This window comes from Gymnoscopelus microlampas, assembly GCF_963454915.1.
Source record: "Gymnoscopelus microlampas genome assembly, chromosome: 16".
Taxonomy (NCBI): domain Eukaryota; kingdom Metazoa; phylum Chordata; class Actinopteri; order Myctophiformes; family Myctophidae; genus Gymnoscopelus; species Gymnoscopelus microlampas.
In genome coordinates, this window is record NC_139953.1 from 5,885,688 (window position 1) to 5,907,813 (window position 22,126).

The following is a 22,126-nucleotide window of genomic DNA, read 5'->3' on the forward strand; positions in this document are numbered from 1 at the left end:
TGTGTTTGTATAGGAAGTCTGATAAAATGAATATCAAATATCTAAATACTGAATCAAGCAAGTACTCAATTATTGGATTATTACAGTTGTTTTGGTTGAAGTGTTCCTTTAATGCACACCTTCCAGCCTATCAGAAACAAGGATTCAACTGAGTTATTTTCTTTTTTTCTGTGTTTGATTTAGAATCCTGTTCAACACAGCTGAACCTTACCTGACCCCCTGAGACTGGAGTTGGATCTGGAACCAGAGGAACAGGACCCAACATTGAGGAATCAGAGTCAGTTCCATCACATTAGGGACGTTTCACACTGTCAGAGCTGGTATGTGGACTTCATGTCTGCTGGTTCTCTCACTTTTTAGTTTCAAGGCCCACTATAACTTTAGAGTTTACACATGGAACCAAAAGGACCCTTCCAGGTCCATTTGTACACTTTCAGAGTTACAGAGTACAGACATGTAAGGGTCCATTTGGAACCCCCTCAAGTAACCCAGAGCCAGAGGGTCCCTGGACCTGACTTTGAGAACCACTATAATATGCAATACTGTATGTATGATTTGAATTTGTTTATAATTTATTTTTTTAATGAAGGCTGATTTATTTTTTATTTTGTTTCCAAATATAGGAATTGTTAAAGGGAACCGTTAAGGAATCAGACGTTGAGAGGGAGTAAACACAGAGGTTGGTATTTACTCTCCTCACTTGACAAATACACCAGATGTACAAGCTGACAACAAGTTACCATGAAAATGAAATATTGTTTTCGAGTGACACCATCTGTGTCCATTCCTGATGCAGGACAGTGGATAGTTAGCATGCTTAATGCAAGGGACGCCTTTCCCCTTGATGATCAATACAACTCTAATGCATATCAGATTTTTCGAGTGTCCTCATTCACTTCATATCAAACCACTTTTTTCCTTTTTTTTTTTTTTACCTCAGCAATGGTGTTCTGTAGAACAATATGATAATATGCCTACAGGCAAAAAACATAGAGAGAAGCTTTTCAGTTATTGCACTGACAGCATTGTTGAATGATACATCTCATTCAACCAATTCAATATGTGTGGTGCATACGTTGTTTGTATTAGATAATTAGTTAATTTGTGTCTGTCTGTCTGTGTGTGTGTGTACTTGACACAGGTCTGCTGTGGTGGTGTGTTAAAGCTCCGCTCCCTGGCTGCGAGACTCAACTGAGACGATAACATTGACCTTCAGATCAAACCCACAACTTCCAGTGAGGAGAACAGACTGTCTTCACATCAGCTACAGGAGGGAATACTGACCCAGACCACTGGAACCTGCTGCTGACTCTGTCAGCTGAATGGACTTTAACAAGAACTAGGATTCACGGTGAAAGTAAACTTCAGGGAACATTCTAGAGGAAGTGTTACCACCACTGACTAACTTCCTGTATTGAGCAGAGTGTTTGTAGCTTCACTCAGACACTAAATGGCTTCCACGTCGTCTCTTCCAGTAGAAGATTTTTCCTGTCCTGTGTGTCGTGACATCTTTAAAGATCCTGTTCTCCTGTCATGTAGCCACAGCTTCTGTAAAGAATGTCTTCAGAATTGGTGGAGAGAGAAGAGAATAAATGAATGTCCAGTTTGTAAGGAAATACATTCAACAGATCATCCACCCCGTAACCTGGCTCTGAAGAACCTGTGTGAGGCCTTCATACAGGAGAGACATCAGAGAGCTTCAAAACGTCAGAGAACTTCATCAGGGTCTGAGGATCTCTGCAGTCTGCATGCTGAGAAACTCACACTCTTCTGTCAGGAATGTCAACAGCCAGTGTGTGTTGCGTGTCTTCATTCAGAAAAACACACCAACCACACTCTCAGACCCATCGATGAAGCTGCTCTGGATCACAAGAAGGAAGTCCAGAAATCACTGAAGCCTTTACAGGAGAAACTGAAGGTCTTTATTAAAGTTAAAACAAACTGTGACCAAAAAGTAGAGCACATGAAGATCCAGGCCCGGCACACAGAGAGGCAGATTAAAGACCAGTTTAAGAAGCTTCATCAGTTTCTACAAGAGGAAGAGGAGGCCAGCATCACTGCACTGAGGGAGGAGGGGCAGCAGAAGAGTCAGATGATGAAGGAGAAGATTGAGGGTCTGAAGAGAGACATATCAACCCTTTTAAACAACATCAGAGCCATAGAGGAGGAGCTGAGAGCTGAACACATCTCTTTCCTGCAGAACTACACACTACTCACACTGCAGGACCCACAGCTGGTCTCAGGACCACTGATAAACATGGCCAAACACCTGGGCAACCTGACCTTCAGAGTCTTGGAGAAGATGAAGGACATTGTCTCCTACACTCCTGTCATTCTGGACCCCAACACTGCCCATCCAAGACTCAAATTGTCTGACGATCTGACCAGTGTGAGTTTGGGAGGACGACAGCAGCTTTCTGACAACCCAGAGAGGTTTGACATCTTTCCCTTTGTCCTGGGTTCTGAGGGCTTTAACTCAGGGACCCACAGCTGGGACGTTGAGGTTGGAAACAATAGTAACTGGATGCTGGGTTTGTTAGCAGAGTCTTTTCAGAGAAAGGGAAAAGCACAGGGTCAAATGTGGGGTATAAGGTTAAAGGAAGGTAAATACAAAGCATGCAAAGAGTTTTCAGGGTCATCCATTCTCCTCTCATTGAAGCAGAAACCTCAGAGGATCAGAGTCCAGCTGGACTGGAAGGAAGGAAAGCTGTCATTCTCTGATCCTGATACTAACACACACATACACACCCTCACACACACTTTCACTGACACACTCTTTCCATACATTTACACTCAAGATGATTCTTTCCCTCTGAAGATGTTACCAGGGAAGATCAGTGTAACAACATGGTTTTACATGATGATAGATAAATACAATAAATTGTTATAAGCGTATTTAGTGTCATCATTAACAGTATTTGCTTATTATAATGCTGCTAATAATGGATAGTGATGGTTACATTTGGTGAAAGAGGGGAATGTTGCACTGGGTTAGACGTGTAACAAACTATATTTGATAATAAAAATCTATTTTAATAAATTAATCGACTTTCAAAAATAGCAGAGCTACAAGCTCGCATTGCGTTGCCCTGCGACACGAGACCCTTTAGATCGGCAATTTGTGTGTGACACTGTTAGTGTGTCACACACATAAAATAGGGCTTAAGTGGTTTATCAGAGTAATTGATTTAGCCGATACAAATATGTCTCTGTATACTGTCGTCTCATTGTGAAATCCACTCGTCGTTGATGATTTGTCCATACAGTCTTTATTTCTTCCACTTTGGTGCTATAATTATTTTGCTACTTTCTTGGATGGATGTTAATGATGGTTCTCTACTGTTGGTGTAATGTTTCTCAACGTCTGGTCCAGGGACCACCAGGGGTCCAAAAAAGCGATCCTTATGGGTCCATTTGGTTCCATTTGTAAACACTGAGGAGTTTACAGTGTAGAGTGGGTGCCCTAAAAGCACAGTATAGAATGCTATTGGAAATAAATAAGGACCACTTTTATTTTACACTCTGTATTGTTTTATTATCAGGTACTTGACCAATGACAGATTTATTTAATGATCTGTTACTCTGTTCTTCTAGTTGGACTTGGCATATGAAGTCGACTATTGGTTACATTACATGTGCCCCAGTTTTTATTCTTTTGATTTCTATAACTTATCTATCCCCAAGAATATATGTAAATTGTCCAATCGATGAACTGATTTTGTGCTGGGATAGATGAGAAGAATATGAAATTGAACATGGGCTAGTTTTTGTACCTCTGCATTTTGGTTTTCCTTTCGTTTTTTTTTCTACTGATGTATATTTTTTTCAATGTTTTGCCTTGTTTTTCTTAGTTTTGTCTTCTCTGTTTCGATGTTGTATTTCGTGTTGTCTTTGTAGTCAACATGACTGCATCACTGTGGTGTCCACATGAAGAAAAAAAGTATTTTTACAAAAAGAGATTGGGTGCCCAGAAATCTGAGAGAAAAATGTATCAAATGGTGGTCTGGTCTGTGGCCATATATAGAGTACGGAAGTCCTGACGTCACTCCGTTATCCCCTGGGTCACGGAAGTATTTTTTTCTATTGAAAATACCATTGGGTCATCTTAGCATCTTGTCATGTAAGAACTGTTCCAAAAATAAACAAATCAGTCTGCCGATTCTGTCAGGTATGAGTATAGTTTATTATGATATTGAGTTACATTTGATAGTGTTTGGAGAAAACTATTATTTGGATAAATAAGTACCTTTTCACTGTCGGTTGATGCTTCATGTCCATATACATAGGAGTAAATTTGCCAAGCGCATTCGTTAATTATTTTGGGAGCACAGTTCTTATATGCCACGATGATATTGAGACCTTATGGTATTTTCAATGGAAGAAAATTACCCAGGGAGATGGTGGCCTCTAGTGGCAGTGATGACAGACGTGGGATCCTCATGGATGTCAAACTGGTGGTCTCTTACTGATGTTGGTCACTTATGTTTCTTAAAGTGAATCCTCTGTTTTATTTTGTTCCTCTGTTACCAGTTGAAATTGAGTCTTTAAAGTGGAATATTACTTATTCTTTCATCTTTACTTTTTTGTTAGAGTTACTTTCACCCTTAAAGTGTCAAGCTTTCAGCACTGAGCAAATATAATGAATTATACGTATTAAATTCCAATAAACTGATTTTCAAAAATAACATTTATTTCTCCCTTGTCATTGTCTGCACATCAATGTCATTCACTTTAACACTCTGCTAGCTGAAGTGGTGGAAAAAGTACTCAAATGTTTTTACTTAAGTAAAAGTATCAATACTGCTATGTAAAAGTACTCCTTTACAAGTAAAAGTCCAGGAATTCAAAATGGACTTGAGTAAAAGTATTGGTATCAAAATGTACTTAAAGTACCAAAAGTAAAAGTACTACAATGTTTGAAAATAGCAGATCTACAAGCTCACAACGCGTTGTGAGCTTGTAGATCTGCTATTTTCAAATAGCCTAGGTATAAAATAGGGCTGAAGTGGTTAATGTATGTTTTATAATGTGATAATTTATATCTGAAAACTAACTAGAGTAAAAGTGCAATATTTGCCTCTGAGATGTGGAGTCGAAGTAAAAGTATAGACAATTGGCAATACTCCAGTAAAGTAAAAGTACCTCAAAATTGTACTTAAGTACAGACTAAATGTACTTAGTTACTCCATTGACAGCCCATTCATGAAACGGGAAAATCCTATCTGATTGTATTAAACAACGATAATTTTAGATTTGATACCAAATTGGTATCAAATCTAGTATTGGTATTACCAATACTTTGTACTTAATACTTGGAATACAGTCCTTTTACTTGGGCCAATGGGCCTAGTATTTTTCATTGTGGTATTGCTAATTTAATAAGTAAAAAAAAGAGAGAGAAGTCCACTTCTTCCACGACCACCAGGAAAGAGGAAATACAAAATAATTACTGGATCAGTTATACTGGAACAGTAAAACTGTCCCCTGTTCCAGTACCATAGAAAATCCCTGCTCGTTCCAACTAGTGTTGCCATATCTTGTGAGAGAAACAAGCAACCAGATATAGGAAAACAAGCCCAAAAGAAGCCACATGTGCACTTTAAACCTATGCGACGCGTTGTGAGCGTGTAGATCTGCTATTTTCAAAGACTCTTGCAATAAAATATGGAATATTTAGAACACGTTTTGGAACATTTTAACAACACAAAATCCTGGCACAAAAACATATCATGAAAAATATTTGAGAACCACTGGTTTAAATAATACTTAAAAAATGTGGAAGCAAGCCAAAATAAGCGAGTACACTTTAGAAACAAGCCCAGACCCAAAAAACCGCACCCCGCAAGCTTGCAACTGCCAATTTGTACAAGCAACTTCACAGAAAAATAAGCCCAAAGTCGCTTATTAAGCTAACTGGGTTAAGCTGACATGGCAACACTGGTCCAACTGCTCCGCCCCCGCATGCTTCTGATTGGCTTCCTAGCTTGTGATTGACGTAATCAACGTCTGTGCGTCTGTTGCGTCATCATCACGTTGTAATGGCGGCGTCCTGCAGCAGCAACAACAACAACAACACAACACATCCAACATTAAGAACATGCTGCAGTTTATTAAACTTATAAGACAACTTAAAGTAAGACTTGACACTTATTACACTAATATGTATTGATAGAATTAGCCCTGAAACATGACAGTCATGGTGCCGAGTCCCCCTGGTCTAAAGTTGTGTTCGATTTTTTCACATTGCCATCTCTCACATAAACATAAACGTTCAGATTTCAAATATAAAGTGCTTACCACCGAGCCACGGATGTTACAAGGCGACGCGGACCGCGATGAGTACCCGTATCTCCCGTATTGTTCAATAAAAAGCATTTTAATCCCCTCGCCGGCCATTTTCTTTTTTTGTAATGTATCAGAGTGCAATACACCTCCCAACCATTAGGTGTCGCATGGTTGAAAGTATCGGAGACAATTTGGAGAACTCTTTTATTTTCTGGTTCATCATTGAACAAAAAAAAAAAGATTTAAAGGTAGGGTAAGTGATTTGCAATTATTCAAATAATTGCAAAATGGGTCTATGTTCTGATAGTGCTCGTTACTATAGAGTGTCCTGTCCATATAAGGAGTCTCCATGTCTCTCCAGCTCTTTATAAAACAGAAAATGCATTTTCGTTTCAGTTTCAGTTTCATTTCCAATTTTATCCAATCAGGATAGAGAACTCAATCGGGATACAGATTAAACAAGTGGAATTGGAAGTGATGACACTAAGAAATGAGCAGGCAAAATTAGAACTGAAACACTATAAAAATTAAGCTTAAAAATGGGTACTTTCTCCTGATTGGCTGAGATTTTGACACCTACCAGAAAATGTATTTTCTGTTTATTAAAGAGCTGGAGAGACGGGGAGACTCCTGTTACTGAACAAACACTCTATAGCAATGATTACTATCACAATATAGTGCTTTAACCTTTAAAAAAAATACTTTTTGTTTTAACCCAAAAATATCACTTACCCTACCTTTAAAAAACACGGCCCCCTCACTTATTAGCACAATATCAGTCACCAGAACCAAGGACGGGTGTTTTAGATGAATCTGTCATGGTTAAAATGGAGTTTAAAATTACAATGTGTTTCTATAGGAAGTCTGATAAAATGAATATCAAATATCTAAATACTGAATCAAGCAAGTACTCAATTATTGGATTATTATATATTTTTTGGTTGAAGTATTCCTTTAATGCACACCTTCCATAATGCACACCTTCCAGCCTATCAGAAACAAGGATTCAACTGAGTTATTTTCTTTTTTTTCTGTGTTTGATTTGATTTAGAAAGCTGAACCTTACCTGACCCCCTGAGACTAGAGTTGGATCTGGAACCAGAGGAACCAGACCCAACATTGAGGAACCAGAGTCAGTTCCATCACATTAGGGACGTTTCACACTGTCAGAGCTGGTATGTGGACTTCATGTCTGCTGGTTCTCTCACTTTTTAGTTTCAAGGCCCCACTATAACTTGAGAGTTTACACATGGAACCAAAAGGACCCTTCCAGATCCATTTGTACACTTTCAGAGTTACAGACTACAGACCTGTAAGGGTCCATTTTGAACCCCCTCAAGTAACCCAGAGAGTCCCTGGACCTCACTTTGAGAACCACTATACTATGTATGCAATACTGTATGTATGATTGAATTTGTTTATAATGTATTTATTTTTAATGAAGGCTGATTTGTTTTTATTTTGTTTCCAAACATAGGAATTGTTAAAGGGAACTGTTAAGGAATCAGACGTTGAGAGAGGGATTAAAACACTGAGGTTGGTATTTACACTGCTTGACAAATACACCAGATGTACAAGCTGACAACACCTTACCATGAAACATCATCTGTGTCCATTCCTGATGCAGAACAGTGGATAGTTAGCATGCTTAATGCAAGGGACACTTTTCCCCTTGATGATCAATAAAACTCTAATGCATATCAGATTTTTCTAGTGTCCTCATTCACTTCATATCAAACCACTTTTTTCCTTTTTTTTTTACATCAGCAATGGTGTTGTGTAGAACAATATGATAATATGCCTACAGGCAAAAAACATAGAGAGAAGCTTTTCAGTTATTGCACTGACAGCATTGTTGAATGATACAGCTCATTCAACCAATTCAATATGTGTGGTGCATACGTTGTTTGTAGTTAGATAATTAGTTAATTTGTGTCTGTCTGTCTGTCTGTCTGTCTGTCTGTCTGTCTGTGTGTGTACTTGACACAGGTCTGCTGTGGTGGTGTGTCAAAGCTCCGCTCCCTGGCTGCCAGACTCAACTGAGATGATAACATTGACCTTCAGATCAAACCCAAAACTTCCAGTGAGGAGAACAGACTGTCTTCACACAGCTACCGGAGGGAATACTGACCCAGACCACTGGAACCTGCTGACTCTGTCAGCTGAATGGACTTTAACAAGAACTACGGTAGGATTCACAGTGAAAGTAAACTTCAGGGAACATTCTAGAGGAAGTGTTACCACCACTGACTGACTTCCTGTATTGAGCAGAGTGTTTGTAGTGTTTGTAGTGTGCAGACACTAAATGGCTTCCACGTCGTCTCCTCCAGTAGAAGCTTTTTCCTGTCCTGTGTGTCGTGACATCTTTAAAGATCCTGTTCTCCTGTCATGTAGACACAGCGTCTGTAAAGAATGTCTTAAGAATTGGTGGAGAGAGAGGAGAATAAATGAATGTCCAGTTTGTAAGAAAATACAGTCAACATATAATCCACCCTGTAACCTGGTTCTGAAGAACCTGTGTGAGGCCTTAATACAGGAGCGCTTCAATACAGCCTTAATACAGAGAGCTTCAAAACGTCAGAGAACTTCATCAGGGTCTGAGGATCTCTGCAGTCTGCATGCTGAGAGACTCAAACTCTTCTGTCAGGAATGTCAACAGCCAGTGTGTGTTGTGTGTTCAGAAAAACACACCAACCACACTCTCAGACCCATCGATGAAGCTGCACTGGATCACAAGAAGGAAGTCAAGAAATCACTGAAGCCTTTACAGGAGAAACTGAAGGTCTTTGTTAAAGTTAGAACAAACTGTGACCAAACAGCAGAACACATTAAGGCCCAGGCCTGGCACACAGAGATGCAGATTAGAGACCAGTTTAAGAAGATTCATCAGTTTCTACAAGAGGAAGAGGAGGCCAGCATCACTGCACTGAGGGAGGAAGAGCAGCAGAAGAGTCAGATGATGAAAGAGAAGATTGAGGGTCTGAACAGAGACATATCAACCCTTTTATACAACATCAGAGCCATAGAGGAGGAGCTGAGAGCTGAACACATCTCATTCCTGCAGAACTACACACTACTCACACTGCAGGACCCACAGCTGGTCTCAGGACCACTGATAGACGTGACCAAACACCTGAGCAACCTGACCTTCAGAGTCTGGGACAAGATGAAGGACATTGTCTCCTACACTCCTGTCATTCTGGACCCCAACACTGCCCATCCAAACCTCATCCTGTCTGATGATCTAACCAGTGTGAGTTTGGGAGGACGACAGCAGCTTCCTGACAACCCAGAGAGGTTTGACCCCTTTCCCTTAGTCCTGGGTTCTGAGGGCTTTAACTCAGGGACCCACAGCTGGGATGTTGAGGTTGGAGACAATACTTACTGGATGCTGGGTGTGTTAACAGAGTTAGCAGAGAGAAAGGGAAAAGCACAGGGTCAAATGTGGGGTATAAGGTTAAAGGAAGGTAAATACAAAGCATGCAAAGGGTTAACAGGGCCATTCATTCTTCTATCATTGAAGCAGAAACCTCAGAGGATCAGAGTCCAGCTGGACTGGAATGAAGGAAAGGTGTCATTCTCTGATCCTGATACTAACACACACATACACACCTTCACACACACTTTCACTGACACACTCTTTCCATACATTTACACTCATGATGATTCTCTCCCTCTGAAGATGTTACCAGGGAAGATCAGTGTAACAACATGGGTAGACATCTCTAGTGTCTCTTATCGATTGTCTATGATCAATAATATTTGCTGATTATAATATGCTTATGGCATGATAATGTTAATGATAGTTGGTGATTTTTACATTTGGGTCATGGGTGTAACAGTTGAGAACTAATTGATCATAAAAAATCTTCTTAAATAAAATTGACCTAAAACAAATAGCAGATTAAAAGCTCACAATGAGTTATGAGACATTATTGTCAGACACTGTTGTGGTATAAAATAGGGCTTAAAGGAGCATTTTGGTAAGGGTTTCTTAGCTTTTCTATGATGTTATGATATCTTAGGATGAATGGTACAGTAGAATTATTATTTTTTGGTGAGATCTGACGTTCATAGTGACAGAACACTGTAAAAAAAAAAACAGAAGTCTCACTAGACGAGATTTCAATCTCGAGATTTCAATCTCATCTAGCGAGACTTAAGTTTTTTTTTTTTTTTTTTTTGCATTCGTTGTTCTGTTCAACGTCAGATCTCACCATTTAAAAAAAAAAAAGCTATTAAAATACACGATCTAGCGCAAGGCCTATTGGCGCACATTTTAAGCTGTGGCGGACCCGGGATGGAGTTATGATTTTTTTCTACTGTAGCATTCATCCTAAGATATAACTTTGTAGAAAAGTTAAGAAAACCTTAGTCCAAAATTCCACTTTAAGTAGTTAAAGGGATATTTCACTTTCAAAAACACTTTTGGTGATTGTATCGTCTACTCAGGCTTTTGTGAGCCCCGCAGACAGTTTTTAAGTTGCTTGATTCAATATTTAGATATTAGATATTCATTTTATCAGACACGCCCCCTTCCTATACAAACCCATTGTAACTTCAAACTCCATTTTAACCATGTTAGATTAATCAAAAACACCCGTCCTTGGTTCACCCCTCTCCTACCGCCCCCCTAATGCGTGAGGGGGCCGTGTTTTTTCAATTAATTTTTTCATTTATTTTTAATATTTTTTGGGGAAAATGAAAAAAATAAAATACAATAAAGAAATAAACACGGCCCCCTCACGCATTAGGAGGGCAGGGTGAGTCACCAGAACCAAGGACGGGTGTTTTTGATGAATCCAACATGTTAAAAATGGAGTTTGAAGTTACAATGGGTTTGTATGGGAAGGGGGCGTGTCTGATAAAATGAAAATCAAATATCTAAATACTGAATCGAGCAACTTAAAAACTGTCTGGGGGGTTCACAAAGGCTTGAGTAGATGATAAAATCACCAAAAGTTTTTCTGAAAGTGAAATATCCCTTTAATCAGACTAATTGATTTGGTCAATTATTAAAAATATATAATTATTAGATTAAAAAGATAATTATTATTTTTGGTGATTGAAAAAGTACAATTATAAACAAATTGCACTTAACCATTATTAGATCAATTTAAAATGTAATGTAATCGATGGAACAATCACTAAGATAAGCGGTAGTTGCAGCCCTACACTGTGTATTAATACTGTTCAATAAACACAGAGGTGATATTTAAGAATGATGGACAAGTAATCAATTAAAATCCACACAAGTATAATCACATACATATACTATTTTCTTTCACTGTGATATTACACTATACTAGAGGTTATTCACATCTAGAGTCCGGGCGGCTACGGGGCCCTCACACCTACGTCGCACCACTTGGTGTTGATAATGTGTCTTATTTCTTCCACTTTGGTGCTCAAATAGTTTTGCATTGATGTGTTATTTTTGCTACTTTCTTGATGATTATCAATGATGGTTCTCTACTAAGTAGGTGCAGAGAGGATTATTGTTGGTTTCAGCCAGAGCGGGGAGTACTGTTGGTGTTTAGATCACTGTTTCTCAATGTCTGGTCCAGGGACCACCATGGGTCCAAATGGACTCGTATGGGTCTGTAACTGAGAGTGTACAAATGGAACCAAATGGACCCTTATGGGGTCAAAGTTCAAATAGAGGATGTTCTAGTGTTGATTGAGTTCAATTTCATTTGTTTGCACCTGTGTTCGTTTATAATATCAGTTTAGAGTTCTATAAGTGGACAGTTAACTAGTATGCCATTTGACCTTATCTTACATTGTTTTAAATACTGTAAACCTTGTTTTAAATACTGTAAACCTGTCTTTAATGTTTTACCCTGATGAAGACTCTTTGAGTCAAAATGTGTCAATGTTCCTGTTGAAATAAAGAGTTTGAACTTGATCACAGTGCCATGGATGCCTTTTTTCAATGCCACTCTATGAGTTTCCTTATTAAGTCTTAACTCTGAGTCCTCAACAATAATGTTAATAAGTAAGTAATAAAAAGAGCAAAACATCTCCAAACAATGAGTCAAGCTGAACTTTCCTGATCGCTGCTTTTTTGTATAGTCATTTAAATGTGTTGGTAGAATGATGTGTAATGGGACTGCATTCAGATTCCACATTAAAGTATAACTATAGATTCATTATCGTAATTTATAGTTGGTTTTATAGTGAGGTTGTGAATTTGGCTGTTTTAAGAATCATTTTAGGGGTGATCAGCCATTTAGAATGGAAGTCAATGGGGCTTAAATCTGAATTCAACCTTGCATAAATGTGTATAGTTTTTTGTCCAATCTGTATGGTAATATTTTCCAATATGTATGGTAGAGTATGTTAATACTCTCCCTGCTCTTCTACATTCAGATCGTGCATTGGACATGCTGGCATTCATGGGTACGGCAGCTCAAAACGTCTGGGGCCAATGTACATGAACGAGCGAAAACGGGCTCGACTCACGAGCTTGCACACTAGCTTGCGTACAGGGCCGTGCACCTCGGTGACGCAAAATGTGTCACAGAGGTGACACAAAACGCGCCGCAAAAGCCCCAAATACATTCACATTCACATTTCCCAACCCGGAAAAAGGGGTGATTTCGGCCCATGCGCTGGGTGAGCAACTCAATGCAAGTGGATGGGACAGGATATCCGATGCCTCTCTATTATTTTTAACTCTATGCTATTAGCTCAATGGCAAACATGTTGGCGCAAGAAACAGGTTTCAAAACGGGGGTAGAAGAGGATAGTTACATAGTGCAGCTATTAAGAAGGTCAAGTCATCACTCCATACTGATGGATATAAGTTGAAGGCAATCAGTTTTGATAGTAGCTACATCAGTGGGCTGGATGAGATCCTATCCGGAGGGGAGAGAACAGGTGGTGGAGGAGAACCCTGTCCTCCCCCCTCCCACTGACTGAGCTGTGGCGTTCCTCAAGGAAGCATACTAGGGCCTTTACTGTTCCTGGTGTACCTAAACGACGTGCCATCAGCATGTGACTGCAATTGTTCTTGTTTGTGGATGACTCGGCACTCCTGGTCTTGAACAAGGACAGATTGCAGGTTGATGAGGCCCTCAGCTCTGAACTCGGTAGAATCTACACCTGGCTCACTGATGATAACAAACTATCACTACTACACCTAGGTAAAACTGAAATATTCTTTTTGGGTCCAGAATAAACCTCTGCAAGGCCAAAGACTTCACGGTCAAAGTGGGTGACAATGTCTGTATGTATGTATGGCCCAACAAGCCTTGGGCTTATTTGGGGCGTTGTGGGCTTGTAGATCTGCTATTTTCAAAAGGTCTTGCAATAAAATGTGGAATATTTGGAATATTATTTGAAACACAAAATCCTGGCACAAAACATTTTCATGAAAAATATTTGAGAACCACTGGTTTAAATAATAATATAAAAATGTGGAAGCAAGCCAAAATAAGCGAGTACACTTTAGAAACGAGCCCAAAAAAAAAACGCACCCCGCAACTACCAATTTTTTACAAGCAACTTTACAGAAAAATGAGCCCAAAGTCGCTTATAATAAGCCGACAGTGCGACACTGGTTCGAGGCCCCGCCCCCGCATGCTTCTGATTGGCTTCCTAGCTTGTGTTGTATGTGACTGACGCAATCAAAGACTGCTGCGTGGCGTGCGTGCGTCTGTTGCGTCATCACGTTGTAATGGTGGCGTCCTGCAACAACAAACTATAACAACAACACATCCAATAAGAAGAACATGCTGTAGTTTATGAAACTTAAGTAAGTAAAGTAAGACTTGACACTTATTACACTAAATATGTATAGAGCACCGAAGTCTGACGTAATTTACGCATCCTACCTGGGTCGCGGTGCCCCCCCATTCTGAATTCTCATAGACGTGTTTAATATCGAGTCAAATAAGATCTGTGTTCCATAAATAAACAAATGACCCTGGCGGTTTAACTCTTATGGATATGAAGCATCAACTGACGGTGAGAAAACTCTAATGTAACTTCAGCCGAATTAGTACGATACAGAGCCACCTCCCTGACAATATCGCCGAGACAGTTTGTTTATTTTTGGACCACAATTCTTATATGAGACGATTCTAAGATGACCCAAAGTTATTCTCCATAGAGAAATCACTTCATACGACCCAGGACGTGTGTGTGTGTGTGGACACTTGTTTTACATCCAAAATTATGAAATGTCATCCTTTATGGCCTTGGGGGACATAACTGGCAACTTATTGTCCATGTGTTTGGGAGACATGGAAAGGAACTCTTGTAACAAAAGTTTAAATGACATTTTCTTGTTTATCATTGAACAAAAAAAAGGTTTTTAAAAACACGTCCCCTCACTGATTAGGACAATATATCAGTCACCAGAACCAAGGACGGGTGTTTTCGATGAATCTATCATGGTTAAAATGAAGTTTGAAGTTAAATGGGTTTGTATAGGAAGTCTGATATAATGAATATCAAATATCTGAATATGGAATCAAGCATCAATAAATTATTTGATTAGCTTTTTGGGGGGGGATGAAGTATCCCTTTAATGCCCACCTTCCAGCCTATCAGAAACAAGGATTCAAGTATTAGAGTTAAGAGAAGAACTGAGTTTATTTTCTTTTTCTGTGTTTGATTTAGAATCCTGTTCAACACAGCTGAACCTTACCTGACCCCCTGAGACTGGAGTTGGATCTGGAACCAGAGGAACCAGACCCAACATTGAGGAATCAGAGTCAGTTCCATCACATTAGGGACGTTTCACACTGTCAGAGCTGGTATGTGGACTTCATGTCTGCTGGTTCTCTCACTTTTTAGTTTCAAGGCCCCACTATAACTTGAGTTTACACATGGAACCAAAAGAACCCTTCCAGGTCCATTTGTACACTTTCAGAGTTACACAACACAGAGTACAGACCTGTAAGGGTCCATTTGGAACCCCCTCAAGTAACCCAGAGGGTCCCTGGACCTCACTTTGAGAACCACTATAATATTATGTATAGCAATACTGTATGTATGATTGAATTTGTTTATAATTTATTTTTAATGAAGGCTGATTCATTTTTATTTTGTTTCCAAACATAGAAATTGTTAAAGGGAACCGTTAAGGAATCAGATGTTGAGAGGGAGTAAACACAGAGGTTGGTATTTACACTCCTCACTTGACAAATACACCAGATGTACAAGCTGACAACAAGTTACCATGAAATGAAATATTGTCTTCTTTTTTTCTTTTCTTCGAGTGACACCATCTGTGTCCATTCCTGATGCAGGACAGTGGATAGTTAGCATGGGTAATGCAAGGGACACTTTTCCCCTTGACGATCAATAAAGCTGTAATGCATATCAGATTTTTCTAGTGTCCTCATTCACTTCATATCAAACCACTGTTTTCCTTTTTTTTTTTTTTTACCTCAGCAATGGTGTTCTGTAGAACAATATGATAATATGCCTACAGGCAAAAAACATTGAGCAAAGCTTTTCAGTTCTTGCACTGACAGCATTGTTGAATGATACATCTCATTCAACCAATTCAATATGTGTGGTGCATACGTTGTTTGTATTAGATCAAAAGTTAGAGTGTGTGTGTGTGTGTGTGTGTGTGTGTGTGTGTGTGTGTGTGTGTGTGTGTGTGTGTGTGTGTGTGTGTGTGTGTGTGTGTGTGTGTGTGTGTGTGTGTGTGTGTGTGTGTGTGTGTGTGTGTGTGTGTGTGTGCATGTATACTTGAAACAGGTCTGTGGTGGTATGTCAACGCTGCCGCACTCATCTGAGACGATACGATTGACGTTCAGATCAAACCCACAACTTCCAGTGAGGACTGTCTTCTTTCCACAGCTACATGAGGGAATACTGACCCAGACCACTGGAACCTGCTGCTCACTCTGAATGAAACAAGAACTAGGATTCACAGTGAAAGTAAACTTCGGGGAGCATTCTAGAGGAGTTACCAACACTGACTGACTTCCTGTATTGAGCTGAGTGTTTGTAGCTTCACTCACACTAAATGGCTTCCTCGTCTTCTCTTCCAGTAGAAGCTTTTTCCTGTCCTGTGTGTCGTGACATCTTTAAAGATCCTGTTCTCCTGTCATGTAGACACAGCTTCTGTAAAGAATGTCTTCAGAATAGGTGGAGAGAGAAGGGAATAAAGCAATGTCCTGTTTGTAAGAAAATACATTTAACAGGTAATCCACCCTGTAACCTGGTTCTGAAGAACCTGTGTGAGGCCTTAATACAGGAGACATCAGAGTGCTTCAAAACGTCAGAGAACTTCATCAGGGTCTGAGGTTCTCTGCAGTCTGCATGCTGAGAAACTCACACACTTCTGTCAGGAATGTCAACAGCCAGTGTGTGTTGTGTGTTCAGAAAAACACACCAACCACACTCTCAGACCCATCGATAAAGCTGCACTGGATCACAAGAAGGAAGTCCAGAAATCACTGAAGGCTTTACAGGAGAAACTGAAGGTCTTTGTTAAAGTTAGAACAAACTGTGACCAAAATGCACAGCACATGAAGGCCCAGGCCTGGCACACAGAGAGGCAGATTAAAGACCAGTTTAAGAAGCTTCATCAGTTTCTATGGGAGGAAGAGGAGGCCAGCATCACTGCACTGAGGGAGGAGGGGCAGCAGAAGAGTCAGATGATGAAAGAGAAGATTGAGGGTCTGACCAGAGACATATCAACCCTTTTATACAACATCAGAGCCATAGAGGAAGAGCTGAGAGCTGAACACATCTCATTCCTGCAGAACTACACACTACTCACACTGCAGGACCCACAGCTGGTCTCAGGAGCGCTGATAGACATGACCAAACACCTGGGCAACCTGACCTTCAGAGTCTGGAACAAGATGAAGGACATTGTCTCCTACACTCCTGTCATTCTGGACCCCAACACTGCCCATCCAATACTCACCCTGTCTGATGATCTGACCAGTGTGAGTTTGGGAGGAAGACAGCAGCTACCTGACAACCCAGAGAGGTTTGACATCTTCCCCTTTGTCCTGGGTTCTGAAGGCTTTAACTCAGGGACTCACAGCTGGGATGTTGAGGTTGGAGACAATAGTAGCTGGATGCTGGGCGTGTTAGCGGAGTTGGCAGAGAGAAAGGGAAAAGAACCGCGTCGAATGTGGGGTATAAGGTTAAAGGAAGGTAAATACAAAGCAGGCAAAGGGTTATCGGGGCCATTCACTCTTCTCTCATTGATGCAGAAACCTCAGAGGGTCAGAGTCCAGCTGGACTGGAATGAAGGAAAGCTGTCATTCTCTGATCCTGATACTAACACACACATACACACCTTCACACACACTTTCACTGACACACTCTTTCCATACATTTACACTCAAGATGATTCTCTCCCTCTGAAGTTAGTGACACCCACAGTCACGAAACTAGAGCCAAAAGAGGAGGTAGTACCATTTACCCGGTAGACAGTCGAACGTATTTTTTCTTTTTGTTTTGTTTTCATGCCTTTTGCTTTTTTTGTACATAGTGTTATTCTTCTCTATATTTTATGTTGATTTTGAACTGTTTGGTTGCTACTATAAATGAATACCAAGGACCCCAACGGAAACAAGTCCGCAAGGACTTTTTTTGGACAGACCTTTTAGACAAAAGTATTATTATTCGTTTTGCCTAATAATCAATCAATCAATCAAGATGTTACCAGGGAAGATCGGTGTAAAAACATGGTTAGACATGAGACATTACTTAATTTGATCATCTAAATTCTAAATTATTGTCTTGTGGTCTAGCAGTCTAGCATAATCAATAAGTAGTTAATCATCAATTGTTATCATCTCTAGTGTCTCTTATCGATTGTCTATGATCAATAATAATAATAATTGCTGATTATAATATGCTTATGTCATGATAATGTTAATGATAGTTGGTGATTTTTACATTTGGGTCATGGGTGTAACAGTTAAACTAATTGATTATAAAAAATATTTTTAAATAAAATTGACCTAAAACAAATGGCATATTTAAAAGCTCACAATGAGTTATGCGACATGTGAGCCTGTAGATCGTCTATTTTTGTGGGACACTGTTGTGGTATAAAATAGGGCTTATAAGTAGTTAATCAGACTAATTGATTTTTTAAAATATATAATTTTTAGATTTAAAAAAAATATATTTTTGACGATTGAAAAAAATAAAAGTATAAACAAATTGCACTTAACTATTATTAGATCAATTTAAAATGTAATCGATGGAACAATCACTAAGATAAGCGGTATTAGCAGCCCTACACTGTGTAAGAAGATAATCAAGAGTTCCAGCCCTACACTGTGTATTAATACTGTTCAATAAACACAGAGGTGATATTCAAGAATGATGGACAAGTAATCAATTAAAATCCACACATGTATAATCACATACATATACTATTGTCTTTCACTGTGATATTGCACTATACTAGAGGTTTCTCACATCTAGAGTCCGGGCCGCTACGGGGCCCTCACACCTACGTCGCACCACTTGGTGTTAATAATGTGTCTTATTTCTTCCACTTTGGTGCTCAAATAGTTTTGCATTGATGTGTTATTTTTGCTACTTTCTTGATGATTATCAATGATGGTTCTCTACTAAGTAGGTGCAGAGAGGATTATTGTTGGTTTCAGCCAGAGCGGGGAGTACTGTTGGTGTTTAGATCACTGTTTCTCAATGTCTGGTCCAGGGACCACCAGGGGTCCAAATGGACTCGTATGGGTCTGTAACTGAGAGTGTACAAATGGACCCTTATGGGGTCAAAGTTCAAATAGAGGATGTTCTAGTGTAGATTGGGTGCCCAGGAATGAAAGAGGAAAAAGGGTATCAAATGGAGGTCTGTGGCCAAATGCTCATCAAACGGGTGGTCTCTGAAGTGGAAAGGGTCCCCCCCCCCCAATTACATGGCATATTACTGTATATTATTGTATATTATTGTTCGTCTTTAAATGTCTCGATGAATTGAATACAGAGGACCTTAATGGAAACAAGCTTTGAGCCATTTGGGGCGTTGTGGGCTTGTAGATCTGCTATTTTCCAAAAGTTTTGCAATAAGGAATATTTGGAATATTATTTGAAACATTTTCACAACACAAAATCCTGGCACAAAACATTTTCATGGAAAATATTTGAGAACCACTGGTTTAAATAATAATGAAAAAATGTGGAAGAAAGACAAAATAAGCAAGTACACTGTACACTTTAGGAACAAGCCCAAAAAACCGCACCTCACAACTACCAATTTTTACAAGCAACTTTACAGAAAAAGGAGCCCAAAGTCGCTTATAATAAGCCGACATGGCAACGCTGGTTCGAGGCCCCGTCCCCGCAGGCTTCTGATTGGCTTCCTAGCTTGCGTCGTTTGTGACTGACGCAATCAAGACTGCTGCCTGACATGCGTACGTCTGTTGCGTCATCACGTTGTAATGGCGGCGTCCTGCAGCAACAAACTATAACAACACATCCAACAAGAAGAACATGCTGTAGTTTATGAAACTTAAGTAAGTAAATTAAGACTTGACAGTTATTACACTAATATGTATAGAGCACCGAAGTCTGACGTAATTTACGTATCCTACCTGGGTCGCGGTGTGGTGCCCCCCCATTCTGAATTCCCATAGACTTGTTTAATATCGCGTAAAAAAGAACTGTGTTCCAAAAATAAACAAATGATCCTGCCGGTTTTACTCATATGGATATGAAGCATCAACTGACGGTGAGAAAACTCTAATGTTACTTTAGCCGAATTAGTTACATTTTCGCCAGAAACAAACTGTATCAAATATAAGTGACTGACTATCATAAACGATACAGAGCCACCTCCCTGACAATATCGCCGAGACAGTTTGTTTATTTTTGGACCAAAATTCCTATATGGGACGATTCTAAGATGACCCACTGTTATTCTACATAGAGAAATTACTTTACGACCGTGTGTGTGTGTGTACACACACTTGTTTTACATCCAAACGTATACAACGTCATCCTTTGGTGGAAGGTATTATGGCCTTGGGGGAAAATAACTGTCAACTACAGATAAAGGAACTCTCCTTGCAGAGACTCATTGACATAGGAGTAAATGGAGGTATTATCCATCTTGTCAGAGACTTCATCTCTGACCGTCAGCAACAAGTCCGTGTTAATGATACTTTGTCCGACATCACTGTGCTTAACACCGGTGCTCCGCAGGGGACTATATCTTATTCCCCTTACTTTTCTCCTTATATACAAATGAATTCCATTTAGACCAGGATATATTTCATTTGTTCAAATATGCGGACTATATGGCCCTGGTTGCCTTACTGAAGAAGGGGGACACAGCGGGGGAGGAAGCATACAGAGTACATGTGTCATCTCTTCAGTACTGGTGCGATAAAAGCTCCTTAGGGATCAATGTGACCAAAACAAAAGAGCTTGTCATTTATGAAAAGGAACCTGTGCAGTCCATTACAATTGGTGGACAAAACGACAAATAGTGGTGGTAGTAGACAATTTTAAATACTTAGGCACATATATTGACAGACTCCTTTAGAGTGAGCAAGCATATCATGGAAACAGTCTATAAAAACCTGATAGAGGGAATCTTGACTTTTAACATGGCAATGTGGTATGGCAATCTTAATGTAAAAGGTAGAGGTAAGCTGCAGCGAATAGTGAACCTAGTCTCAAAAATCATTGGGAAGAGATAGAAACATTTAAGCTGTATCTACAAGGAGGTACTTTGTAAAAAAGCTGTCAAGATAGCAAACGACCCCTCTCATCCACTCTGCAGGGAGTTCGAACTACTTCCCTCTGGTAGACGGTACAAAGTACCAAAAGGTAACCGTAACATCTTTAAAAAATCCTTCATCCCAAATGCCATTATGGCACTAAATGATACAATGTCTCGCTATATTTGTTGTTTTTTCCTTTGTATTTGCCACTGTCGTCCTGCACTTTTTTTTTGCCATGAGAAAATAATTGTGTGTTGTTGCTGTTGTTGTAACTGTTTTTTTTTTTACTGTTGTTGAGACCGAAGACAAAATTCCACATGTGGACAATAAACTAACTAAAGCTTTAATTTTCTGGTTCATCATTGAACAAGGAAAAAAAAAGGATTTTAAAAACACGGCCCCCTCACTTATTAGGACAATATATCAGTCACCAGAACCAAGGACGGGTGTTTTTGATGAATCTGCATGGTTAAAATGGAGTTTAAAGTTACAATGGGTTTGTATAGGAAGTCTGATATAATGAATATCTAAATACGGAATCAAGGAAGTACTCAATTATTGGATTATCAGTTTTTTTTGGTTGAAGTATTCCTTTAATGCACACCTTCCAGGCAAGAAACAAGGATTCAAGTATTTAGAGTTAAGAGAAGAACTGAGTTATTTTCTTTTTTCTGTGTTTGATTTAGAATCCTGTTCAACACAGCTGAACCTTACCTGACCCCCTGAGACTAGAGTTGGATCTGGAACCAGAGGAACCAGACCCTACGTTGAGGAACCGAAGTCAGTTGCATCACATTAGGGAGCGTTTCACACTGTCAAAGCTGGTATGTGGACTTCATGTCTGCTGGTTCTCTCACTTTTTAGTTTCAAGGCCCACTATAACTTGAGAGTTTACACATGGAACCAAAAGGACCCTTCCAGGTCCATTTGTACACTTTCAGAGTTACACAACACAGAGTACAACCTGTAAGGGTCCATTTGGAACCCCCTCAAGTAACCCAGAGGGTCCCTGGACCTCACTTTGAGAACCACTATAATAATATGTATAGCAATACTGTATGTATGATTGAATTTGTTTATAATTATGAAGGCTGATTTATTTTTATTTTTATTTCCAGATCTAGGAATCGTTAAAGGTTACCGTTAAGGAATCA

The 22,126-nt window shown here is 39.6% G+C and overlaps 2 protein-coding genes and 1 pseudogene across 3 annotated transcripts; all 3 read left to right on the top strand.

Moving 5' to 3' along the window:
• Positions 1–22,126, top strand: part of hddc2 (HD domain containing 2) — a gene marked incomplete at its 5' end in the record, with an annotated part of 69,248 nt that overhangs the window by 8,790 nt on the left and 38,332 nt on the right.
• Positions 308–19,140, top strand: LOC311063783 (annotated as a pseudogene). Its single transcript, XR_014602923.1, has 5 exons — positions 308–320; positions 624–679; positions 1,142–2,883; positions 15,546–15,556; positions 16,302–19,140. The product of XR_014602923.1 is annotated as an uncharacterized misc_RNA (transcript).
• On the top strand, positions 6,033–10,184 carry LOC311062505 (E3 ubiquitin-protein ligase TRIM39-like). Of its 2 annotated transcripts, XM_084081593.1 has the most exons (4): positions 6,062–6,133; positions 7,337–7,460; positions 7,763–7,821; positions 8,275–10,184. In XM_084081593.1, the coding sequence occupies exon 4, from the start codon at positions 8,591–8,593 to the stop codon at positions 10,052–10,054; it is 1,464 nt and encodes a 487-aa protein (XP_083937719.1). In that variant the 5' UTR covers positions 6,062–6,133; positions 7,337–7,460; positions 7,763–7,821; positions 8,275–8,590; the 3' UTR covers positions 10,055–10,184. The 2 variants fall into 2 exon arrangements, with proteins under 2 accessions (XP_083937720.1, XP_083937719.1); XM_084081594.1 differs by lacking the exon at positions 7,337–7,460 and having other exon boundaries at positions 6,033–6,133.

What these genes read in the sequence shown, in the direction of transcription:
- LOC311062505 (XM_084081594.1), top strand. Translation starts at nt 8,591, where the DNA reads ATGGCTTCCACGTCGTCTCCTCCAGTAGAAGCTTTTTCCTGTCCTGTG.